Genomic DNA, 21,165 nt, shown 5'->3' on the forward strand with positions numbered 1-21,165 from the left:
ACTTCCTCTTCCTGATCAGGTGGCCTGTAGTAAACACCCACAACACAACAATATTGAACACAATATTGTTCACTGATAATGGTCAGCAGGAAAGACCTCAGTCTGTTGAGAAACAGAAATCATGAAAATCTCTGTCAAACTGCTGACAAATCCAAAAATAACTATGCCAGCCTGACTGGTTTAGTTATGACCATTTCAATGTTGTGTTGTATTGTATTTCACTCTTTATATTTAACACAAAAAATCCTATATTTGGCTGCAAATTTCTTTCTACTTCAGTTTCTCCTCCAAGAATTAGTTTTTTTCCTCAAATCAAAAAAAAAAAAAAAGTCTTATCTAAGGTTGTGGTAAAACCCATTAGAAATATTACAATACAAAACTTTGCTCCTCAAGCAATGGGTAGTTTTCTTCAATTTTTCCAAACTATAGGTAAGATCATTAATACTAAGTTGTTTTTGCAATGCTCTTTGAAATACCTCAGTCTGAAGAAACTCAATTACATTGTGTGTGTTATTCACATGATCTCAGTTCTTTGTTAGATTTGTTGGATTATTTAATTCCTCTACCCCTTTGGAAAGCAAGAGCCATTAAGCTCAAGCTTTGCAAGAGACAGAATACCACAGATATAGGCTAACCTTTATTTAATCTTAAGGAAAATAGATGCTCTTCTGCTAGAAAAGTTCAACATGTGCCAAATCAACAGTTTTCCAAAGAGATTACTTTTGCCAATAGGTTCCAAAAGAAAATCTTTAAAGAAACAGCAGAGTAAAGAGATTTCTCAAAAAACAAAACCAAAGAAAAACAATCTCCTGCCCCCCCCCCCAAAAAAAGGACCTGCTAAGATTTTTGAATAATTCCACAAAACATTTCATAGCCTACTCTATGGCAGCTGGGAGCAGAGAAGTCGAGAAACACAAGCATTTTGGTGAGCAGCTGCTCTACAAAACCATGTTTTTAATTGTAAATTCATCAGTAAAACTAATGTAACTACATGCCTGCTCAGACTTACTGGCTGTGAGGGAGTCAGTTGCATGGAAATACACATAGAGGCTTTCGTAAGATACTTTGTGGATCAGCTTCTGGCCTCCTGAAGAACATCTACAGATTATAACCCCCTTTGTCTGAACACAAGAAATACCAGCTAGCAATAGCTGCAATGGAATTCCTTAACAACGCATAGAGACATTCAAGGTACAACATATACTGGTTAAAAGTTAATTTTTCCYTCACAGCAGTAGCAGAAGGGTAAAAAGCAGAGATCATGTCTTAGGATCCAAGTTATTATCAAAACAACATTTAAGCAAAAGCACTGAAACATTACCTAGATGAAGATTTAGAACTTAATCAACTCCTCTAAGGGCAAAAGGCAGCAACAGCTTCTGCTCAACTCTTGCTATGTAATCACAGCAGACACACAAATTCTTTCCAGAAGGAAGGCTGCACTTAGAAAAGTCATTTGGTATCTCGCCCTTTTTAATAGTTCTGAAATGAGTACATCTGTATTCTTGTAAAAAAATGAATTACTCAGAAAATGGTTCCCCATGTGTCCATGTCCCTATGTTGCACTATAGTTGAAACAAAATTAGTACTAAGGCAAGTCAAAGCAATAATTTATACTAGCAGTTTCCTTAAACCCWGCTATTACTGTTCTTATTGCAGTCTCTATTTAAGAGAGGAAAACAATCAAGTAATAGCATTTTATGCAACTCAGCAAGTTACAGTGTGTATTTTCCTATTCTTATGCTGTGCGCTGTTGCACTGAGTAATTCCACGATGAAAGTCACAAGTAGCCATCTTTTCTTCCTTATAGCACTAGCTGTTAATAACCTTTTAGGGGGTGAACCTGCTTACCAGACAGCAGGTTATGACATTTAGCCGAATGGATCTGCTCTTTAAATTTTGAATGACAATTCCGGACTGTATAAAGGAGGAGTCTGGACTCTAATGTTCTCTTTCAGGGTTAAGTTTTGCTGTTTTATTACATACCTTACTTCTAGTTCATATTAATGAGCTGGAATCTCAAAGGCATCGTGCCTGAGCAGTTCAACAACAGGCAAAACCCCCCAAAACTTGAAGCATCACGGAAAGATGATTTAACAAATCAGGTAGTTGTACAGACCAGTCCTGTATCACTGAATTCACAATGTGAACAGTGCCACCATAAAACAAATATCGAACTATAGTCTTAAAGATCATTGATAATTTTGAGTGTGTAAATGTATAACCATGAACAACAGTCAGAGGACTTACGCTGTATTAACGTCTACTGTGCTATCAATCATGACCCTGCTTGGCCACTCACTGAAGAATTATAATAAACTCTTAACTGGGATCTTGTTAAATAAAAATTTTGACCTTACAGAAACCAGGCGTTAAAGTACGCAATTCAAAATTTTATTTCTTTAAATAAAAATTCTGAAGATTTGATTGAAATTTCATTTGCACATTGTACTACCAAGGTGGAATTAGTTTACATGGTTAAGTGTGTAAAAACTTTGTATTTTAGTAGTGTCATACCAAAATAGTCTTCCATACAATAATTGCTTTCATGCAGTATCCGATTTTGCTCTTTGTTCTCCGTGGGTAAGGATGAGCTTCTACCAGCCTTGCTTTGAGTAGGACTTTCGGGTCAGTCTACTTAAACAGCTTCCATGTTATGACCTCACCTGTCAAGGGTGTGATTTGTGACTGACACAGCATGCCTGCAGAAGTCTGTCACATTAACGCTGTTATCCTGTCCGTATAATTTATTTCATTCGGAGGTCTGAAATAAATTCCACTGGGGAAAGTTTTGCTGAAATGAACTACTTCCATACTAAAAGCCCTTTCAGGAAACAGTACAGCTTTCCAACAGAACTATACTGTAACAGCCTTGAAATGAAAGATTAGCCTTACCCTACACTATCTGATGGGCTTCAGTGGGACTACTAGCAAAATAAAGGACTCTACAACACATAGTTGCCTTTCAGTGTTCTTAATAAAAGTTTCATGTTTGGAAGATTTCCATGTTTACTGTACTTTGTTTAATGTCGACTGAAACATTTCTGCCCATCTGTATGTGGGTGCTATACGTAAGTATCCTCAGACTGCTGGAGACAAGGACCAGAGTTAAAGATCAAGTCTAACAGTGACACAGAAGGGGATAAGTTAGAATTTCAGAGAACAAAATGAAATGGGTACCAAGCTGATCCCTAGTATGCACAGGTACCAGTTCTTCTGCAAAAATCACATTTTCTGTAATTCACAGAAATACTTGCTTGGTCATATATTGTATTTACATGTCATTTTTAAATGCAACCTTGTGGGCCACTGCACCAGACACCCCCACAGTGCTGCATCAAATCACCTAGTAAGCTTACTGTTTGAGAGAAAAAAATACATTAAATGAACTGCATGAGTAGGAACTCAATGCACGTGGTAATTGCTTGAACTAAGGAGCCAATATCACAAAATAAGCATCATCAATTCCTCTGAAGTGATGATTGCAGAGTTACTATGCAACCAGCCTTCTTTATATCACTTGTTTGTGCTACCCTCTTTGTATTCTTGGCTTCTTTCCACATAACCATTATAAACAGATTAAGACATTGCTTATTTTGAGTTCTCTTCAGTATCAGTCTTTTTCGTTATACCTTCTGTATGCTGTCTAACGTCTCCCCGCATGCCACCAGCTTGGATACTTCAGTGTTACCAATCTATTGCCCTGAAGATGTTAGCAATTTTGATAGACACAAAACTAACTCTAAACAAAACATTAGTAATAAAGATTAAGCCACCCCCTACGCAAAGACAATCAATTCTCTCTCATCTGGATGTTCTAAGACAACATTAGTTAGCTTGTACTATATTTCCTTCCAACTTCCTACTCAGTAATTCCAGAAAGCATATGACATTCTGCAGACCCTTCAGTGGATTTGTGGTAGATATACCAGCTGTTCTATTTTCTTGGCTCTTCACAGGAATTCTTGGTAAGGTAGGAAAGGGACCTACAACAGTCACCCCATAACTGTGCGTGTGATGCGGGCAGGCTATAAGACATTCACAAGAATTAATACATTCACCAGAATGCTGTCACTAGCGTACCAAACTACCTTGAGATGCAAAGTAATTTCAATAGCTTGGAGCCATTGGAAGTCTACTGGAAGTTGGCTGTAAAAGCTCTCAAGAGGGGTGGGGAGTTCCCCATCTAGAATGCTCCAGACGTGTTATCAGTGACTTATTCCTCTATCCTATTGTGCTTGCTAGGTTGGCGAAACAAACTAATTAATCAAAATTACAAGATTTTTCTCATATAATTATTTCTTCCTCAACAGTGAAGCTGCAGCAGAAATAATGCTGTTGGCAATTAGCTGAAATGCAGTTGCCTAAACAACTTTTTATGTAATGAGATGCTGTACCTATATTATTCTTTGATATAGGACACTGCCATACATCAGTATGACTTAACTGAGGTTAAAAACAAAACTGTTCTTGTGGAAGCAAAACTGAATACAAAGCAGAGACTTTTTTTTTCCCCTTAAATGCAGGCTACTACTTCTATGGATTAATTATATAAAGAGTTTATGTCCACAGATGACAGATTACAATACACGTACAGCTAGCAGACATTGAGCTTTCTCTTTGATGGTTAAAACTCCTCTCCTTAAAGTTTTTGAACTAAAAAGACAGTATTTGAACATTGCCGAAGTACATGCAATTCTTAAAATACTGACTTATTCACCCGAAAATGATAATCTTTCCCCTTCCTCAAATTCAGAAGAAGATGACAAAGGGAAGACTGAGATCAGGGAATTTGTAATAGTAAAGGAATATGTTCACTATTTTAGTATTACAGCTTATATAACCCCACAGCTGACATCTCATGCACAGGGATGGATTGCTTTGAGCAACAGTACTTCACTTTCATTCATCCAGAGAAGAAAACAGGTGAGGGTAAGTAACTTCTACAATTTGGAGGTTACTGCAGAAAATATGTTTGACAAACTGTCTCACAAGCATAGACTAAAGGGTTTAATATGCATTAAGGATTTACATATCACGTAATTTGTCTTCATTCTTTTAAGAATGCTCACAATTCTCCAGGATTTAAATGTTGAGGCACCTGCTATCAGATGAACAAGTAGGCTGAAAAGAAGAAACAGGATTTTTAATTAAGAATCCAGTTATGATCACTATTAATTATACTGATAACTGAGAGAATGCAAGCATCTTCTCCCAGTCTATGCAGCTCCTTTCCCCTCTCTTTTCAGCTTAACTTTCATTGAACAAAACATAGAATCACTGCTAGATTTCTTTGCAGACCTCTCCATGATCTAAGTATTAAGATGCCAGCAGAGGTGCATATCCCTCCTGCTTGGGAAAGTGTAATGGTTTGTATTGCAGAAGGCAAAGTCTCTTTTCAATGAGAGTAACTGTAAAACTTGAAACAAAATGTTAGTCATTTTCAGTCTGAAAATAAACATTTCGACAGTCTTTCTACCAGGACAGTTCAGTGACACTACACTTAATTTTTCTCCTTTTTGTTTTATTTTTAAATGAACAAGGCACTTGCACTAATTTCAACAAAAATAATAAGCGGTCACCAGGGACTCAAGCAGACACATAAGATCATACAGAAAAATCTCTCTCCCCAAGCAACTTTTGGGATGTGCACGGCCCATTTAACTCTTTATTTTTGAAGGGACTCAAGGGGGGGGGGGGGGCTGAAGCTATCAGCTTCCATTAAAAAAGCCGAAAGTAAACACGCAACGATTCGGCTAACGAAACGCCTTCAGAGGTGCCCCTGCTTAGGGCACTTCAGGGCCACGCTTCGCAGCTCTCCCCTTGCGGCAGGCAAACGCGAGCAGTAGCTAGTCACGCCACATCTTCAGCGGGCGCCGCTACAGCGCACGGAAGCCAGCAGCAAGTGGACGCTGCAGAAAGGCTGCTCTTGCTCAGCCTCAGGCACATACACACGCACAAACACACACACAGCCCGGCTGCCGACACGCTCCCAAGGCGGGAGCGGCCCCGCAGGGCGCCGCGGCCCGGGGGCAGCAGCAGCAGCGCGGCTCTTCCCCGCCCCCCCCCGCCCCGGCGCGGCCCTTTGTCGGGGCCGAGGGGGCTCCGCCGCTCTGCTCCTCAGGTAGCGCCGCTGCTCGCCGCCGCCCGCCACGCCCGGGCGCACGGCGGGGCCGCGCCGCTCCCGCGGCAACAGGAGGCGGCCCCGGCCCCGGCGCCCTGGGCGGCCGTAACCTTCAGGGAGCGGGAGGCGCCAGGCCGCGCCCGCCTCTCCCCACACGCCGCGGGGGCCCGGCGCAGACCGCCCCCTCCCCCACCCTAAACCGCTCCCTCCGCGCCCCTGCGGGAAGCGGGGGCGTGCGGGGCGCTCCCGGCCCCAGCGCCCTCCCCAGCCAGGCGGCGGGCGGCCCCCCCCGCTCCCCGCGCCGCCCCGGACTCACCTGCGGCGGCAGCGGCGGCAGCGGGGCAAGCTCCGCTGCCCGCCGGAGGAGCGAGTGGGGAGGGCGGGGCGGGGCGAGCCCTGGCGCCACCCCCGCGCACAGAGCCGGCGGCGCGCGCGGCCCGCGCCGGAGGGAGGTAACGAGGGGGGGGGGGGGGAGCGGGAGCGGGCGAAGCCGGTGGCAGCCGCAGAGGCAGGGAACGTCCGCCCGGCTCTGCCCCCGCCCCCTCCCTCCCGCCCCGCCCCGCCGAGGGAGCGCGCGCGAGCGAAGGGCGGCTGGAACGCGCGCGCGGGGAAGGCGGTTAGAAGCGGTGATGCTCGCTCGGTCACGCGCGCGGGCAGCGGGTCAGGGGCAAGGCCGCCGGGGCGCACGGGCGGAACCCGCTTCCGGAAAGAGGCGGGGCAGGCGGAAGGCAGCTGCTTCCGGCAGCCGGCGCGCGGGGCGACGGCACCGCCGCCGGGTCGGGTGGCGCCTGGGGGTCCTGCCCACGCGAGGCAGGAGGGGCGGGGCAGAGGACAGGGGGCGGGGCCTGAGGAAGGGGCGGGGGCGGGGTTGTTGGTGGCCGTTAGGGGTGGGGCGACGATGGCGGGGTTGGCTAACGGCCGCGGGCAAAAAGTTGTCGTTTTTCCTCGTGTTACCGCCTTCGCGCTGCGCACATCCCGCAAAGCGAGCCTCGCTACAGGCTGATAAAACCAGCTTGAAGCCTTCTCCTGGCATCAGCTTCTTTCCAAAGCTGGATAGAGGGTCCCTGGCTAGTGTGTCCCACTCCCCTCGGTGGCTTGTTCACTGTGGAGCCTAATGGTGTCGGAGTGCCTGTTTCCTCTCCGTTGTTTCAGCCTTGTTTTTGAGTATTCTGAGACAGTGAGACACACATCATAGCTTCATGTCCACTRCTCATTCCCCTAGCTAATCCCTGATCTAGCAAATAGATGAGGCATGTGTTCCAATGGTAAGGAGATAAGTTGCTGACATCTGTCGCGAGATTTATAAACAGTGGGGAAAGCAGAACATGAGCTTTCCTCAAGGGACAAGTACAAGCTGAGGAAACATTTAATATACTGAGTTTAAGAAGAATTATCATTGGCAGAAGGGAACATGAAGCACTGAGATTGTTACATATTTTATGGTCATGGACCAATCCATGCGTACAGGGTTTTATAGATGCCAAACAAAACAGGGAGATAAGAGAGGAGAGTTTCCACTTTAATAGCAATAATTCAAATAATAATAACCACAACAACTCCTTAATAACTGTATCTTTCACTATTAAACTACGGAGTTAAATGGGAGCTTTGTGTAAACACAGCATGATTTAAACTCATAATATAATGTAGAAATTGGCTACTCAGTATGTACTTCTGTTTTATCAAGCTGTAACCGGTCAGACATTTGCCTCACTCAAGATACCTTTGGCAATCAGTGCTTAGCTAGCTGAGTATTTTTTCAAAGAGTCAGTAAGAACGAGGGGAGAATGTTGAGTAGGGACTACACAAATTGTTTGGACTGCTCCTCTTCCTCCCCTCACCCAGTGATTTAGTTGAACATTTTCCATGTTTGGAATTTCCAGTTTTTCAAATCTCAGCTGGAAATCTTGTAGTGCTACATTAGCCTAAGGCAGCCATTGTATTCTGATCGCAAAGCAGGTGCACCTTAAAATCTTCTCTGTTGTTCTCCATGCTCAGTTTTCTGCTGTTTATGACATCTTAGAAATTTAGTCAGTCTTTAGTCCATCTCCTCTAGGATTTAGTTTCTTTGGCCTCACATTTCAGTATGAGCTAATTTTTGCATACTCCACAGAGTTTGGGAAACTCATCTCAATAAAGGAACAATCCAAATGCAGCTCTTTCCAATTAAATTTCCAAATATGTTTATTCACACAAAGTGTGATGCTTGGATCTTATAAAATGGGAGGAAAAAAAGAAATTTGACAACACCAAGTCAACAGAAGAGCCAAAAAGAAACACAAACCATTTTGGATATTTCCACACATGGGAAAATTGACATACTAGCTACGTTTAGTCTTTTAATAAAACCATAAAAATGTGGGGAGGGTGGGAACATGACCCTGCATACATACAGATCGGGGGTCTTCAAGGAATCCTGGCCCAAATTCTGCAGCTCTTTGGCTGTCTGTGTAGTGTATTACTTTTTAATACATATTCCAGAACCCTTCGGTTGAAAGAGTGGCTGAGTCATAGTTAAGGTGCCAATAATACTGTGATCTGCAGCTATTCAGTACCTCCTCATGTGGAGGGAAGCCAAGACTGGGATGTTAGTTTTGATTCCACTGATTATTCCCTGTCTTCAACATCTGCATTCAATCAGCCACATGCCCTGAAATCACGCAGTTTAAAGGTCCTTAGTTGCTGAAAAGGCATCACTAGTGGTTGAAAAAAAAACAACAAACACATGCAGTCACTCTTATTCTCCCTTTCTTGTTCCCTTCCTCTTTTCTTGCCCAGTAATCACACCCCTTCACTCCATACTGTGTAGAAGGCGATGGAGACTCTGCTTCTGAAGGTGATCAAGTCTTTGTATTGATTTTAATATGAGTTTGGATCATGCCTAAAAGGTATCAAAGACACTCTTTTGGTCATGTGTATTTTGGTTCATATCAGGTGTGTGCCTTTGATATCTTGCTTGGTGTGACTTACTCTGCTTTGATTTGCATTGTGGAATGGGCCTGTAAAATGCAAACTGGATTTGGTTAGGGTGAGAGGCAAAGGTGCACTGCAGGAATGCACCTCATGCACTTCTGCTGCCAATGGGCGTTCTGTCCACAGGGCCACACTAGAGCTAGTCCAAAATAACCATCCCCCTATAATACACAGTGCGGCTGTCAGGGCCTTGGTAGCAACTGTTTCGCTCTGTAGATCTGCTCCTTTTGCACCATGCTGCTTGCTAATGTGGACATAGCCTTTGTCCTTTTGATCTGCCTCTGTCATTTTATTTTGAATTTTTGTCCTGTGTCCTGCATATTATAACTCAATAAAAAACAATTTATACCATACCCCTTGTCCTCCATTTCTGAACCCCCCCAGCACCTTGTCTAAACCAGATGGAAAAAATGAGCTCTTTAACCCAAGACTAATAGAAATATTTCCATGAAAATGCATTCCATGAATATTTCCTATTCACTTGCTAGTAAGCAACCATACTGAGAGCATCTCTATAGCACCCATGACAGTTTAGGACATTTCTTCAGTTTAAGAGGGCAGTTGGAGTGCCAAAGGAGAGTAGGTTTTGCAACTATTCCACTGACCACATAGGAACTTAGGGTTGGGTAGCCCAAGGTAACAGTGGGTTGGAGTTGCTCACTGCTCTCTGGTATTTAGATGCTACAGCAGGAACCTAAAACCATAGAGACGGAGTAGTAGACATTTGCAGTGTGGCCCTAGGGATGTATTTGATAATTGTCCTTTTTTATGTGTTACCATATGTACCAGTACAACTCTGTACATAAAATACTCACAGAGAAGAATTACAAGGAGTCATTAAGCAGAGATGTAATTAATTGTGTGCTATGAGTATTTGCATTATGTACCATAAAACAACTAAGGAAACAACTGAGATACTGACAAGAATTTCAGTTATTTTAAAAAATTAGAGATATGTGGAGTACACAAAACATGTCCTAGTGTTTGGGAAAGACATTGCTGTCTGGCTTCCCTATCCAGTGAACGAAATTAAAAGCAAAAAATACTTATTCCCTTTACTTTAGCACACACTTTATAGCACACAGTATATATCCAAAGCATGAAGAATTTAACACTGTAATTTTCTCTTAGCTTGCTGTTGACATGAATGAATGAACCATGTTCTTTGGAAAATGCCATCTTTACCACCTAATCMTACATGAAACACCTATTCTTCCTTCAAGATCTCAATAAATCTTCAAGGGTGAGAGAGACTTCATTTTTCTAAGGGACAAAATAGAAAGGCAACAAAACCACTTGCTGGTTTTTGAGGGCACCCTCCTGTTTCAGCGCAGAATTGATAACCGTGGCACCTGATGTGTCCGTGGGTGGGCAGGCCTTTGTGTTCTGAAGTATTGCTGAACCGAAATCAATACAGGGGAGGCAGGATTTCCTGGTATTATGGATAATGTTTTTCTCTTTTATGCTGGGTGCACAACTGTATTAGAATTTAGTAGACGCCATTATGTTGCCAATGCATAGGGATGCATGAAATGTATTTGTGATTTGATGGAGTTTCTAAGCAGCAGGACTGAAGGAAAGAAACTACCAGGCTCAAATTCACCATGTATTCTGGAGAGTATTACCCACCGGCAAATGAAAGGAAACTTTCACCTGCCTTCATCTCCTACTAGGTATGAAAAATAATAAGTAATAATGAGTAAAGAATATGGTAGACTATTGCCTGGCTAATTTTAAGTGTATTCCTATATCCCAACTATGCAACTGTGTATGTGTGTATAAGGGGTGGTCAGTTTTTAGTGACATACTGGAGGTACATCACTGACATGCCCAAGTGCAGACTTGGTACTTAGCCCCCTCTTTACGCAATGGAGAACGATGGCTGCCTCGAGAGCATGCAGATGTCAGGCAGGTTGAGTCTCCCTCTGAATGGGCCCATTTCTCTCCAACAGCTACAGAGGAAATTTGATCTGACAAAGCTTATTTTTGGTGCTTGCTGTTAGGCAGAACAACTCCAGGCCTTAGTGGAGACCCTACTTGGTTGGGATTCAGAGATCTGAATTCTGCTCTGACATTGTCACTAACCTACTCTGATCTTAGCCAACCACTGTCCTTCCATTTCCCATCCCAACTTTCATCTGCCTTTTATATTTACAGCTTAAGCTCTTTGAGGTAGGGATAGCCTTTTTCTATGTTTTTGCGGTACATACAGCCCAGAGAATATTTTTGTGATATGCACAGATTAACATCCACTATTCTCAAGATAAAGCAATCAGAACAGATTCTGAACTCTGCAGATCAACACATAGACACACAAGGAGATTGGGGAGCTGCTTCTACTAATCCTGCTTGATGCAAGAGTGTCTTAATGTCACCTGACAGAGGAGCTTCCCATCATCTGTGACTGCCTCCAACACTGTTATACATATACTCATATGCTTGCAAACAGGTACATGCTCCCTAAAAAATAAGGTAGTGTGATTATTATAATAACCTGCTGGGTAACGAAATATTTGCATTTGCTTAGCATTTGCTAGCTGTCCAAATGACATGATTCTCAGTAGTCCTTCTCAGCTGGTCATGGCTTTTGGCATTCCCAGCTTCCTTACCAGTCTCAAACGGTCATTTTGAAAAGATAATCCAGCCCTGAAATGGTCTGTGCTTATAGAAAATGTTCAGAGAAGTGACTTGGATAATAATGAATCCAAGACTAATGATGAGTTTGCAGTCATTCATCTTGTCATTCATCAGGGCTAGGAGAAATAACATCATTCTAGTAGATATCTAGCAATCTGGCAATCTGAGATTCAAGGGTTACAGAACTGTTGGTTTATGAGAAATCAGAATAGACAGAAACATTATTAGAAACATAATTAAGAAATTATTGAGTGTCTAAAAATATATAGGCATTAAAATGTATAACTCGGTGTTTATTGCACATTTATAACAAGACTTCACAGTTTCATTAGGTTGGTTTTACAATGTAAGATATGAAAAGCTGTATCAATATCTTTAACATAATAGAATTATGTAAAATATGTAGCTTCTGTGGACTACATATCCTCATGGTGTTCGTGTAATGTCTTTACCTGGCATTTATTGGGACTGAACTCCTGCATGGTATTGTTTTTCCTGAATAATGTGTCCTTCCCACATACTATTTTACTTAAACCAGTATTTGCCACCAAGTGTTGTTGCCCTTTTAGTCAGCATATAATATAATTCAGATCCTGGTATATATTCAGTCAGAACACTTAAGCCTAACAGTCATCTCCAAACCAATACTCGTTCAAAATAGCTCAAAATAGACTTTAAGGCCTTTCATTTTTCTGCCATGAAAATAACACAAAAATATCATAAAAATGATTTTTCTAATCTTAAAGTTGCCTATATTAATATTTCACTCATCTTTTCCTTTTTATATTTTTTCTGCCTTCCATATCCTTCCTTTTTTCTTGCTCCCATTTTTCATATTTTTGTTTTTTCATCTTTTTGCATGTCTTTTTATGATATTTCCTCTTGTGTTTCTTCAGTCTCTTTCCCCATCTCTTTCTTTCTTTGAAGGTTTCCTCCTTGCATATCTTCTAATGAGGCATATGTTACATTGGAGTCTGCTAAACTGCAGTTTGGTTGCTAGTTCTGCTACTGTGGCAACCTTCAGCAGTCAGTTCCTCTCCCATCTCTCCATTTCCTTGCCTGGAAAAATTAAGCTGGTCTCCTATGTGGTTAGCTTTGAAACACATTGAGAAATACTGATGGAAAGCTCTTTTTAAGCACTGTTACTCTGTCTTTCTCCATCCCACCTCTTCTCCTTTCCCTCAATTACCTCCTCAATACTCTTCATGATTTCCAGCTCCTCAACTCTTAGCCCCCATTTTTTTGCCTCCCTGCCTCCATCTAACAGTAACATTTTCAATTAGGACTTTCAACATATCATGGTTATTACCAGTTCTGCCATATTCTGCAGATTATGTGCCTACTGCATTCACTCTATCTCTATTTGTAGTCTTGAAAGAGAGCTGGAGCAGCTCCTAAGTGAATGATTCCATTGGTTTCAACTGACTGGGGTCACTAAAGAACATGAATGATGGTGCAGCATCTGGTTTCAGTTATAAAATGATCAGAAGGGTCTTAGAAAGATGAGAGGTATGCAGTGAGCAAAGAAGTTTCATTTATGAGTCATTCCTATGGCATCTAAACCCTGTAATTGCAAAATGTGTATATATGAAGACTGGCTCCAATGTTCACTCGTGAGGTTACTTAAATCATGGTCTCATACCCCTACTACCTTGGTAAAAAGACTCAGACAATGCATATTTGGAGATTATAATACTGACATCATGCAGAAGTCAAAATCTTAGTCATATCTTGACTATGCTCAGGGGAAAAGATAGGCACTGTCAGTGTCAATATATTTCTATATCCATGACCATTTGTTACAAACCTACTTTTTCGATGTCTTTCTATACAGCCTTTGGCATTGAAGGACCTTGATCACATTCAGTGAAGGAGCAGGAAACAGGCAAATCTTGTCAGCGTTTAGTGCCTCAGACTACAGTGCCAGAAGTCCTATTCAGTAAGTTGTTAAGAAAACCTAATTTAGTCTATATGCCTATAGTGAAATAAAATGTAGGCACCAACATTTTGATGTTACTCTCTCTCTCAGGGAAAAAATATTTATACTCTGTAACTGTGGAGATGATGTAGAGAGTGAAGGAAAAAACATATTGTAGTATTTATGTGCTGTAAAGCCATAAACTATAAATAGTGTCAGACAAGGCTATGAACTTGGTAGTTCTTAAAAGCTAAGCAGCAATGGGTTTATCTAACCTGACATGGAAGAAGAGTCAGGATAGATAAAGGAATAGTTTGAATGCCTCAGCATTTCTAATTAACACTGATTCATACTCCAGTTACATGTTTATTTTATAGTCATGAAATTATATCACTTCTGATCACTCCAAAATCCCATGGTGCTTTCTGAAAGAACACGCTGGTACCTCTGATCTGAACAAGTATCAGTTCAGATAATCACAGTGACACCTCTTACACATCTTGTAGCTTTAACTGGAACCATTGGCTTTCACTGACTTCCCCAGACTACAACTCTTTGTTTAGAGTTGCTGTGGCCTGTTATGTAGGTGCTGTTTTCTCTGATCCACAGTTCAGCTGCAGGCTTCTGGAAAGATGCAATTCCAGGAGAGTGCTGGAAGCAAGCCAATGAAGATTTTACTACTGATCTATTTTGATTTTTATTCTTTAGATGAAAATTTTTAAGACTGCATGTAAAACTAATAGAAAAAGCAAAAAAAAAAACAAAACAAAAACAAACAGAAACAAAAAATCCACTAATTCCACTAACTGTTGCACTGAGTATAGATCTTATTCCTGGAATCTCTTCCAAACTGCTATTGTTAAAAACAAAAGTATAACCAATGTAAGAAGTTTTTCCTTGTTCTGTACTAAGTTTAGAATATCTTTACTGAAACCAACAGTTTACTTGAATACATGCAAGAATATTAATGGAAAATATATTGATACTTTCTCAGAAGAAAAAACCACCATTCAGTGGAATGGAAAATCATCAGAAATGGAAGAACTATGAAATTACTGAAAATGTTTTTTCATATGATTCATGATGTTCCCATGGCATGCCTTGTCCAGCATATTAATGAGTCAAGAATTTTGCAAGATTCAGAAAAGTATGACAAAAATAAACAGAGTGATAATAATAATCAACTTCTTAAAAGGGCCTTAGAAAGACAAACCAGTTTTAAAGGGATAAGATAACCTCAAATTATTTAAGAGAATGAGAAGATTTTTTCTGGGGATAACTTACTCTGTAATTGCACACTTCAGAGTTTCTTTCAGAGGCAGTTTTTGCTGAATGCAGTAAGAGAGCTATCTAAAGCAGGTGGACATGCAGGATTCATAAGGGTAATTCCTATTATCTTATATACTGATAATAATGCTTGGCCAGTTGCTTTTTTTTCCTTTTAATGAGTTGACCCAGTTAAATCATTTGTGTATCTAATATGCATGAGATGCTATAATAAGAACATTTTTAATTATTCAACATTCTTAACTCTTCTCTTCAGTGTGGTAATTTGATAAGACAGTTCTGAACACTAGAACAACACCTTGATTCAAGGAGCTTTCTGCCAATACTTAAGCTGTTGTTTCTCATGTATAATCTTAGTCAATATTATCATTTTATGCAGGTATGAAGGTTACTCTTTGTCTTGGAATATTTGTTTTCTTATGAAAAACTGGCACTATTCCTGTTCAGGCAAATATTGTTTAAATTCATCTACCTAAATAAAGTAATATACATTCAAACACAGTGGAAAAGATTATTTTGTATTGAAAAAGAAAAGAGAATTTTAGGCTTATGAGCCATGCTGGAGGGAGAGTCTTTAACCATTAAGTCCTTTGCTTATTTGCACAGCTACTGTGCAGACAAGGTAAGCAGTAGTATCTTTCTTCACATTATTTTGGAAACATTCTCTTCAAGAGGGTAAGGAAATAATTCACTTTTACTATTCAGGACTTGATCAAGCCACTGGAGTGAGTGTCAAGTTCACAGTGACTCCAATAAGCTCTGGATCAGGGTGAATATTTATGAAAATTACCACTAAAATAGTGAATACTGATGAGCTGTGATACATCGTATATGCACATACCTATTCACATAATATGGACTGAGGTAACCTACTTATTTTACATGGGCCATAATACATGTTCTTGCCTAGCAGAAAGCTTTTCAATACATTGTTCAAGCAAACCTGAGCTAAAATGCTTTTCTAGAAATGATGAACACAAAAATTTTGAAATGGATGCACCAAGTCACAGGTAGAGATGGTCATTATACCTGAAGTCAATTCTATTTTCAATTTTAAAAATAATTGAACGTTTAAGAGTATAAACCAAGCCAATCAGGTTAGGGGGGTGAGATTTAACACAAGTGTTCAATTACATCATCAATTTACTTGATCATCTTTTACCTCCTTTGTAAAAGCTGAAGTGCAGAAGTTAAGTAAGACATCAGCTGCACTGACTTTCCCTAAGTTATATGCTTGACACCTGTCTGTTTGGAGACAAATACCTGTTCTTTTGCACCTACCTTGCTCTTCTGGGACTCCTAGGTTCATGCATAACTTCTGTAATCTTAGTGAGGCCACCAGACTATTCACTTCCTACTCAGGTATTTCCGTGCAAGCCCAAGTTGACCTTCTTGACATGTTATGAGACTATTTCAGGCATCACAGTATGACTGATGACAAAGGTGAAAACAAAGAAAAGCTATGTTGTAAGAGAAGTCAAAACACTGCCACACAGGGTTTACATAGGGGACAGCTATAGGCCTGGCCTTCCCCCAGTAAGTTTCAAGCTAGTGCCTATGTGCGAGGCCAGGATTAAACCTTGCCCCACTGCTGCCATTGCGCACTGACCCCTGCTTATGGGGAGAGGGGACAGGAGGTAGCCACAAAGGGATGCACAGACTCAACGCAAGCACTATAAAAGGCTGTAGAAGCATTTTTTTTTTTTTTTTTCTTCCCACTCTGAGCTCAGTTAAAAGCTCCCTTGTGGAGTGCTTCCCTGCCTTGCTGAGTGAATGCTATTGCCATATCCTGCTTTTCCCTCAGGGGCATTATCTTCCTGAAGATGCTGCACTTTCTGAAAAGATGGGATAGACATTGTGCCTTCTCCTGGGGACTGAAATATGGAAGAAGAGTCCGGCTGACAGGATGCCTCACTGCTGCTAAAAATTAGCAGAGTGGAGAGGTTCCCATATTCAAGCACTAACCCAGAGCCCAGTTTTGTGAGCTGGGAGCAAACCTGCTGGCCTGCCGGCACCTGTGGGTGCCCCGGTGCAGGTGCTACAAGTAGGAGCCCTGGTGTGCTGTGGCATGGATGGAGATGGGGGTACAGGAGAGGCAACAGCTGCTGCCTCCCTGCAGGCATCAGGACATGGGTGAGTGGCACCCATGGGGAGCACCTTCTCCTAGTAGGGTGCTTGTGAGAGTGGGCTGGGGCCACTGCTGCCCCTTCCTCCAGCTGGTTGAGGTGGAGATGGTTGGGCTTCCAGGGGATTGTGGGTTCTGTTCTTCCCCTGTTCCTGCTCTAGGTGGGTGTAGAAATTGGGCTGCCTGAAGCCTGTAGCAAGATCAAGGCCTTAGTAATTGTTAAAAATGCACACCTAAGATTGCACATAGGTAAAGAAAGCTGAGTGGTTTAACAAGCTGAAGATGTGGCCATATCTCTGTATTTAAAATTGAGACTGTTTGCCTACACAAAGAGTCTTTTTGGTTTTCTTCCCTGTTTTCTGTCAAAAAACTTGCAAAAAATTAGATATTTGTATGCAAAACTCAACTAAAACATTTTTTCCTGTCACCTTTCTTGAAGCATAGCACCTATAATCTTAGCAAGTTTTCTTTTTTTTCCTCCTCTAACTTTTCTAGCTGCCAATGTAAATATGTGGCATCATATTTAGAATGCTCTGACATATTTTTCAGGTGCTGTGAAAGTTATTTCTACAAATGCTTTAATGGAACAGYTGTATCTAAAATACCAACAAAAGCCATGGACAGAAACTCTGAAACTTGTCCATTTTTGCATGGTAAGAATTGCAGATTAGGTTGGAGAAGAAYATCTGATATAAGAGCAGAGATATTGAGATATTTCAAAAATTGCTTAACTTAAAAAAAAAAAAAACCTAAAAAAAAAAGCCTCATGGTGCCTATTAAAGGCTGACTTCTGATTTTTCTTACAACAGTTGATGAATAACAGTTTCTTGCATTATTTTAACTCTTCAAGGGTTAGTGCTGATGTAGTCTGATATTTTGGACTATTTCCATTCATTAACATCAGCACGTTTGTAGTGTGTAAAGACAACTTCTTGCCCATAGAACCAGGAAAAAAGTCAGTTCTACAGAACCTGGCCTGATATGTTTAAGATGCTGCTCAGAATCTCTTCTGCTGTGATTTACCTTAGGTCACTCCATACTTCCTGCTCTCCTGGTAACTAATTACATCTAAGCATCTTTTTTTTTTTGTGAACAGCAGTTTAGCACAACTGTTGAGAGTTTAGTGTAAAAACAGTCACATTTATTTTCATGCTTCTTTTTATTAATGCTCAACTAAGATGCCTCTGAAAAAGAGGTCCTAACTTTAGCAGCACTGAAAATTTTTCAGCAGTGAATGCTCTTTATTAATTGAAGTGTGAAGAGCTTTCAGACAAGAACTACTGAGAAGAAGCTCGGAGAGTTTAATTCCTATTTAAAGTAATAGCTTCAACTAGGACTTGTGCCCTGACTCTAATCAAGTACAACCATAGTGCTGACTCGTATCTCATTTTCACTAAGACAGATTCTCCCTAAAATCAAAATCTAAACGTTTTCTTTGTTGGCTCCCAGTTACATGGTGAAATTGGCTCATATTAGGAGATGGATCCTGTGCTTATCCCAGAAGAAAAGGGAATGGAAGGCTGCTTTCTGCACCAAAGGCCTCTGATACATAATTACTGCACAACAGGGTCTTCATGAATCCATTCAGTTCAGTGCTGCCACTTCAGAGATAGTTATCATAATTGCTCATCTCTGTGTTTTACAAAGAGAAATAAGTACGATTTTGTTGGATTGGGTATCAGTGTTCCACATCTGGCATGCAGTGATATTCCTCTTTGGCTAGCAATTTAAGGGGTCTTTCTCTGTCTCCTCTGTTCACAAATGGGCTAGGATAAGCCACTTCGACAGCCTGTCAGTAATCCTCCAGATGGTCCATTGCTTTCTTGCATGGAGAAGATACAGAGGACACTAAATGGTAAGAAGTTGTCAGATAACTCAAAGTGTATTTTTTAGTATTCCATGGAAACTGCCTGTGCCTCTGTTGTTGATGTTCAGTGCAGTGGAGCCAAATGTACAGAGGTGGACATGAGACTTGTGACTCATCTTTGGGTTAAACCTTTGGGCTATAGTTATTCTCAAAGCCTGAGGAAAAAGCTGTATCCAACACAGCACTCATTAATCACAGGGTAATAGTTATCATTAATAACCAGAAGTCATACCAGAGATAATGATTTTTTTTTATTACCTAAATTATATCCTTTAAAGCAGGAAAATATTGACTCTGCTTCTCGATCATTGCAACGTGATTAAATAGTATTTCCCTTTTTTACAGCTAAATCTTTGTTTTCTGTGATGAACAGATTGGAATCTTTATCCAAACAAAAAAGGTAAGTTTGTTTATGAATAAATGCAAACGAGCAAGCATGGCCCCAAGTCCAGGGGGAATTACCATCTGGATGGCTCATCAACAATATTTATTTAGCTTGGCGTTGTAATGGAGCGTATTACTTGGAATGAACATAACTGCCACTTTGGATTAGCCCTTTGTGGAAGGGCTTGTTGGGTGAAGAGAGGGGATTCATGCCTAGGTCCCAAAATTGCAGACTGAGGTAAATAACTTTCAGCAAACTGACACAATAATGTGAAGAGCAGAGCAAGGATGTGTTGCCTGGTTGGTTATTATCAAGAGCTGAGCCAAAGAAGAGTTATTTTTGAAGTGTCCCTGGAGTCTCTTCCCATGATCAAGTAAACTATGCTGATTTCCTTTCTTCATGTGACAGAACTTTTAGATATGCAAGCCTTTTTTTTTTTTTTTTTTTTTTTGCTCTCCCTAGGCTTAACTCTCATGTTAGCCCCAGTGGAACTGCCTGCTACATAACATCAGATATGTTTTATATAGAAGTTCATCTGGAGAAGGATGAGAAGGTGATGGATGTAAAGCTGGCTCACCTTGCAGAGGATCCTGTGGTAAAGTTAATCTTCTTTGCCCCTCACCTCCCTGTGGTCTCCTGTGTGGCCTCCAGCTGCCATGCCAGAAGGTCTCAGGCCACCTTTTGGTCTTATCACATCTGCCAGCCTGTGCAGATTTCTTGGCTCCTTTAGGGCATCTAAAATGACACTAGAAACTTGTTTAGGATCTGGATCTCTCACCTAAACTTAGTAAAGATACTAAGTACTGTTGCTCTAAGGATATCCCCACCTTCCAAGCATTTTGTAGTATCCTGGATAAATATTTGTATTCTTGTACTTTGTGATCAATATCATGTAATATATGTTCTCCATGGAGGTGTCTTTTAGTGTTACCAGAGACTCTAGTTGTTTTCATCTGCCTTCTTTATGAGTAGGTTCATTCCTGCCAATGGTGTTCTTTTTATTTTATTTTTTTTCTTGCAAAATCTCTCACTAAAATATTGTCATGCAAATCAGAGTGGTATTTTACCAAATTCTGCAGTTGTTCAGTGTTATAAGTGATCATTCAGATCAAAGTTAAAACAACTAGCTGGCTGTGGTGGGGGAAACGTATACTCTGATCAACAAAGCTGGTTAAACATGACTTGAATGACTTGAAATTCCTGGTATGACTGCAAATGAAAAAAGGGCCTAAATTAACTCCAAATGAATGTAACAATTTGGATGCTTACTGATGAGAATCCATCAGTGCTGGAAAATATTATTAAGATGGAAATGCATATCCAGAGAACTGTAGCACACTAGCTGCCAACAAAAGAAAAACTGGCAAAAATGCAATTTTTCTGGAACGAATGTATCAACAAACTATATTTTTGCTAATTATATCCTCTTCACAGAGCCTTCCTTCTCCTAATTATTATATTAACATTCTGTTTCAACTGTTATATGTGTTTGGTTTTTTTTCCTTTGGGGGTTGTTTGTCTGTTTTTATATAAACTATTCAGTTAAGTAATGGAGAATAATCTTACTATTACCAATGAATACCACTCCACTATTACCAAATTACCTCCTTTTAGGAGGCATTTCATAAAGGATGATAGGAAACATGACTCTTTTTTTTTTTTTTTCTCTTACTCCTCTAGATTTGTGACAATTTGGTTCAGCATCTAAGGTAAAGAATCATGTAATCATGTGCAGTGTTTCTYCTTGAATAGAAGGGAATTCCTGACAATCTTGTGTTTCTCTGAATGTTTTAGGGAGTCAAGGATAGAATGACTCTAGAGTAATAATACAACCATTTCCTTTACTCCC

The 21,165-nt window shown here is 40.7% G+C and overlaps 2 protein-coding genes and 2 long non-coding RNA genes across 6 annotated transcripts in view; 2 read left to right on the forward strand and 2 right to left on the reverse strand.

Annotated features, from left to right (window-relative positions):
• The window catches only part of RALA (RAS like proto-oncogene A), a 34,288-nt gene extending 27,776 nt beyond the window's left edge, over positions 1-6,512 (reverse strand). Inside the window, exon 1 of one of the 2 annotated variants that reach the window (XM_026082013.1) lies at positions 6,441-6,512. The gene's annotated coding sequence lies outside the window, so the exon portion shown is untranslated. Of the gene's footprint in view, positions 1-5,032; positions 5,087-6,440 lie in introns of those variants that run through there. The other variant, XM_026082014.1, reaches the window with a different exon arrangement.
• Positions 6,513-10,235: 3,723 nt separating this feature from the next.
• On the forward strand, positions 10,236-13,778 carry LOC112973752. The gene is made up of 3 exons (XR_003256064.1): positions 10,236-10,340; positions 10,663-10,770; positions 13,569-13,778. It is a non-coding gene; the product is annotated as an uncharacterized LOC112973752 (long non-coding RNA).
• A 314-nt stretch (positions 13,779-14,092) lies between these two features.
• The window catches only part of LOC112973751, an 8,259-nt gene continuing 1,186 nt past the window's right edge, over positions 14,093-21,165 (reverse strand). The window contains exons 2-4 of one of the 2 annotated variants that reach the window (XR_003256062.1): positions 19,894-20,051; positions 16,221-16,370; positions 14,093-14,303 (exon numbers count right to left, since the gene is read on the reverse strand). This is a non-coding gene — a long non-coding RNA (uncharacterized LOC112973751). Of the gene's footprint in view, positions 14,304-16,220; positions 16,371-19,893; positions 20,310-21,165 lie in introns of those variants that run through there. The other variant, XR_003256063.1, reaches the window with a different exon arrangement.
• The window catches only part of LOC112973748 (mediator of RNA polymerase II transcription subunit 1-like), a 10,732-nt gene continuing 6,563 nt past the window's right edge, over positions 16,997-21,165 (forward strand). Inside the window, exons 1-6 of the mRNA XM_026082019.1 lie at positions 16,997-17,072; positions 17,614-17,717; positions 18,835-18,919; positions 19,277-19,331; positions 19,779-19,911; positions 20,997-21,025. Coding sequence (XP_025937804.1) covers positions 17,012-17,072; positions 17,614-17,717; positions 18,835-18,919; positions 19,277-19,331; positions 19,779-19,911; positions 20,997-21,025 — 467 coding nt within the window. The 5' untranslated portion in view covers positions 16,997-17,011. The remainder of the gene's footprint in view (positions 17,073-17,613; positions 17,718-18,834; positions 18,920-19,276; positions 19,332-19,778; positions 19,912-20,996; positions 21,026-21,165) is intronic.

The sequence above is a fragment of the Apteryx rowi genome, unplaced genomic scaffold (genome assembly GCF_003343035.1).
Source record: "Apteryx rowi isolate R43461 unplaced genomic scaffold, aptRow1 scaffold_565, whole genome shotgun sequence".
Taxonomy (NCBI): Eukaryota; Metazoa; Chordata; class Aves; order Apterygiformes; family Apterygidae; genus Apteryx; species Apteryx rowi.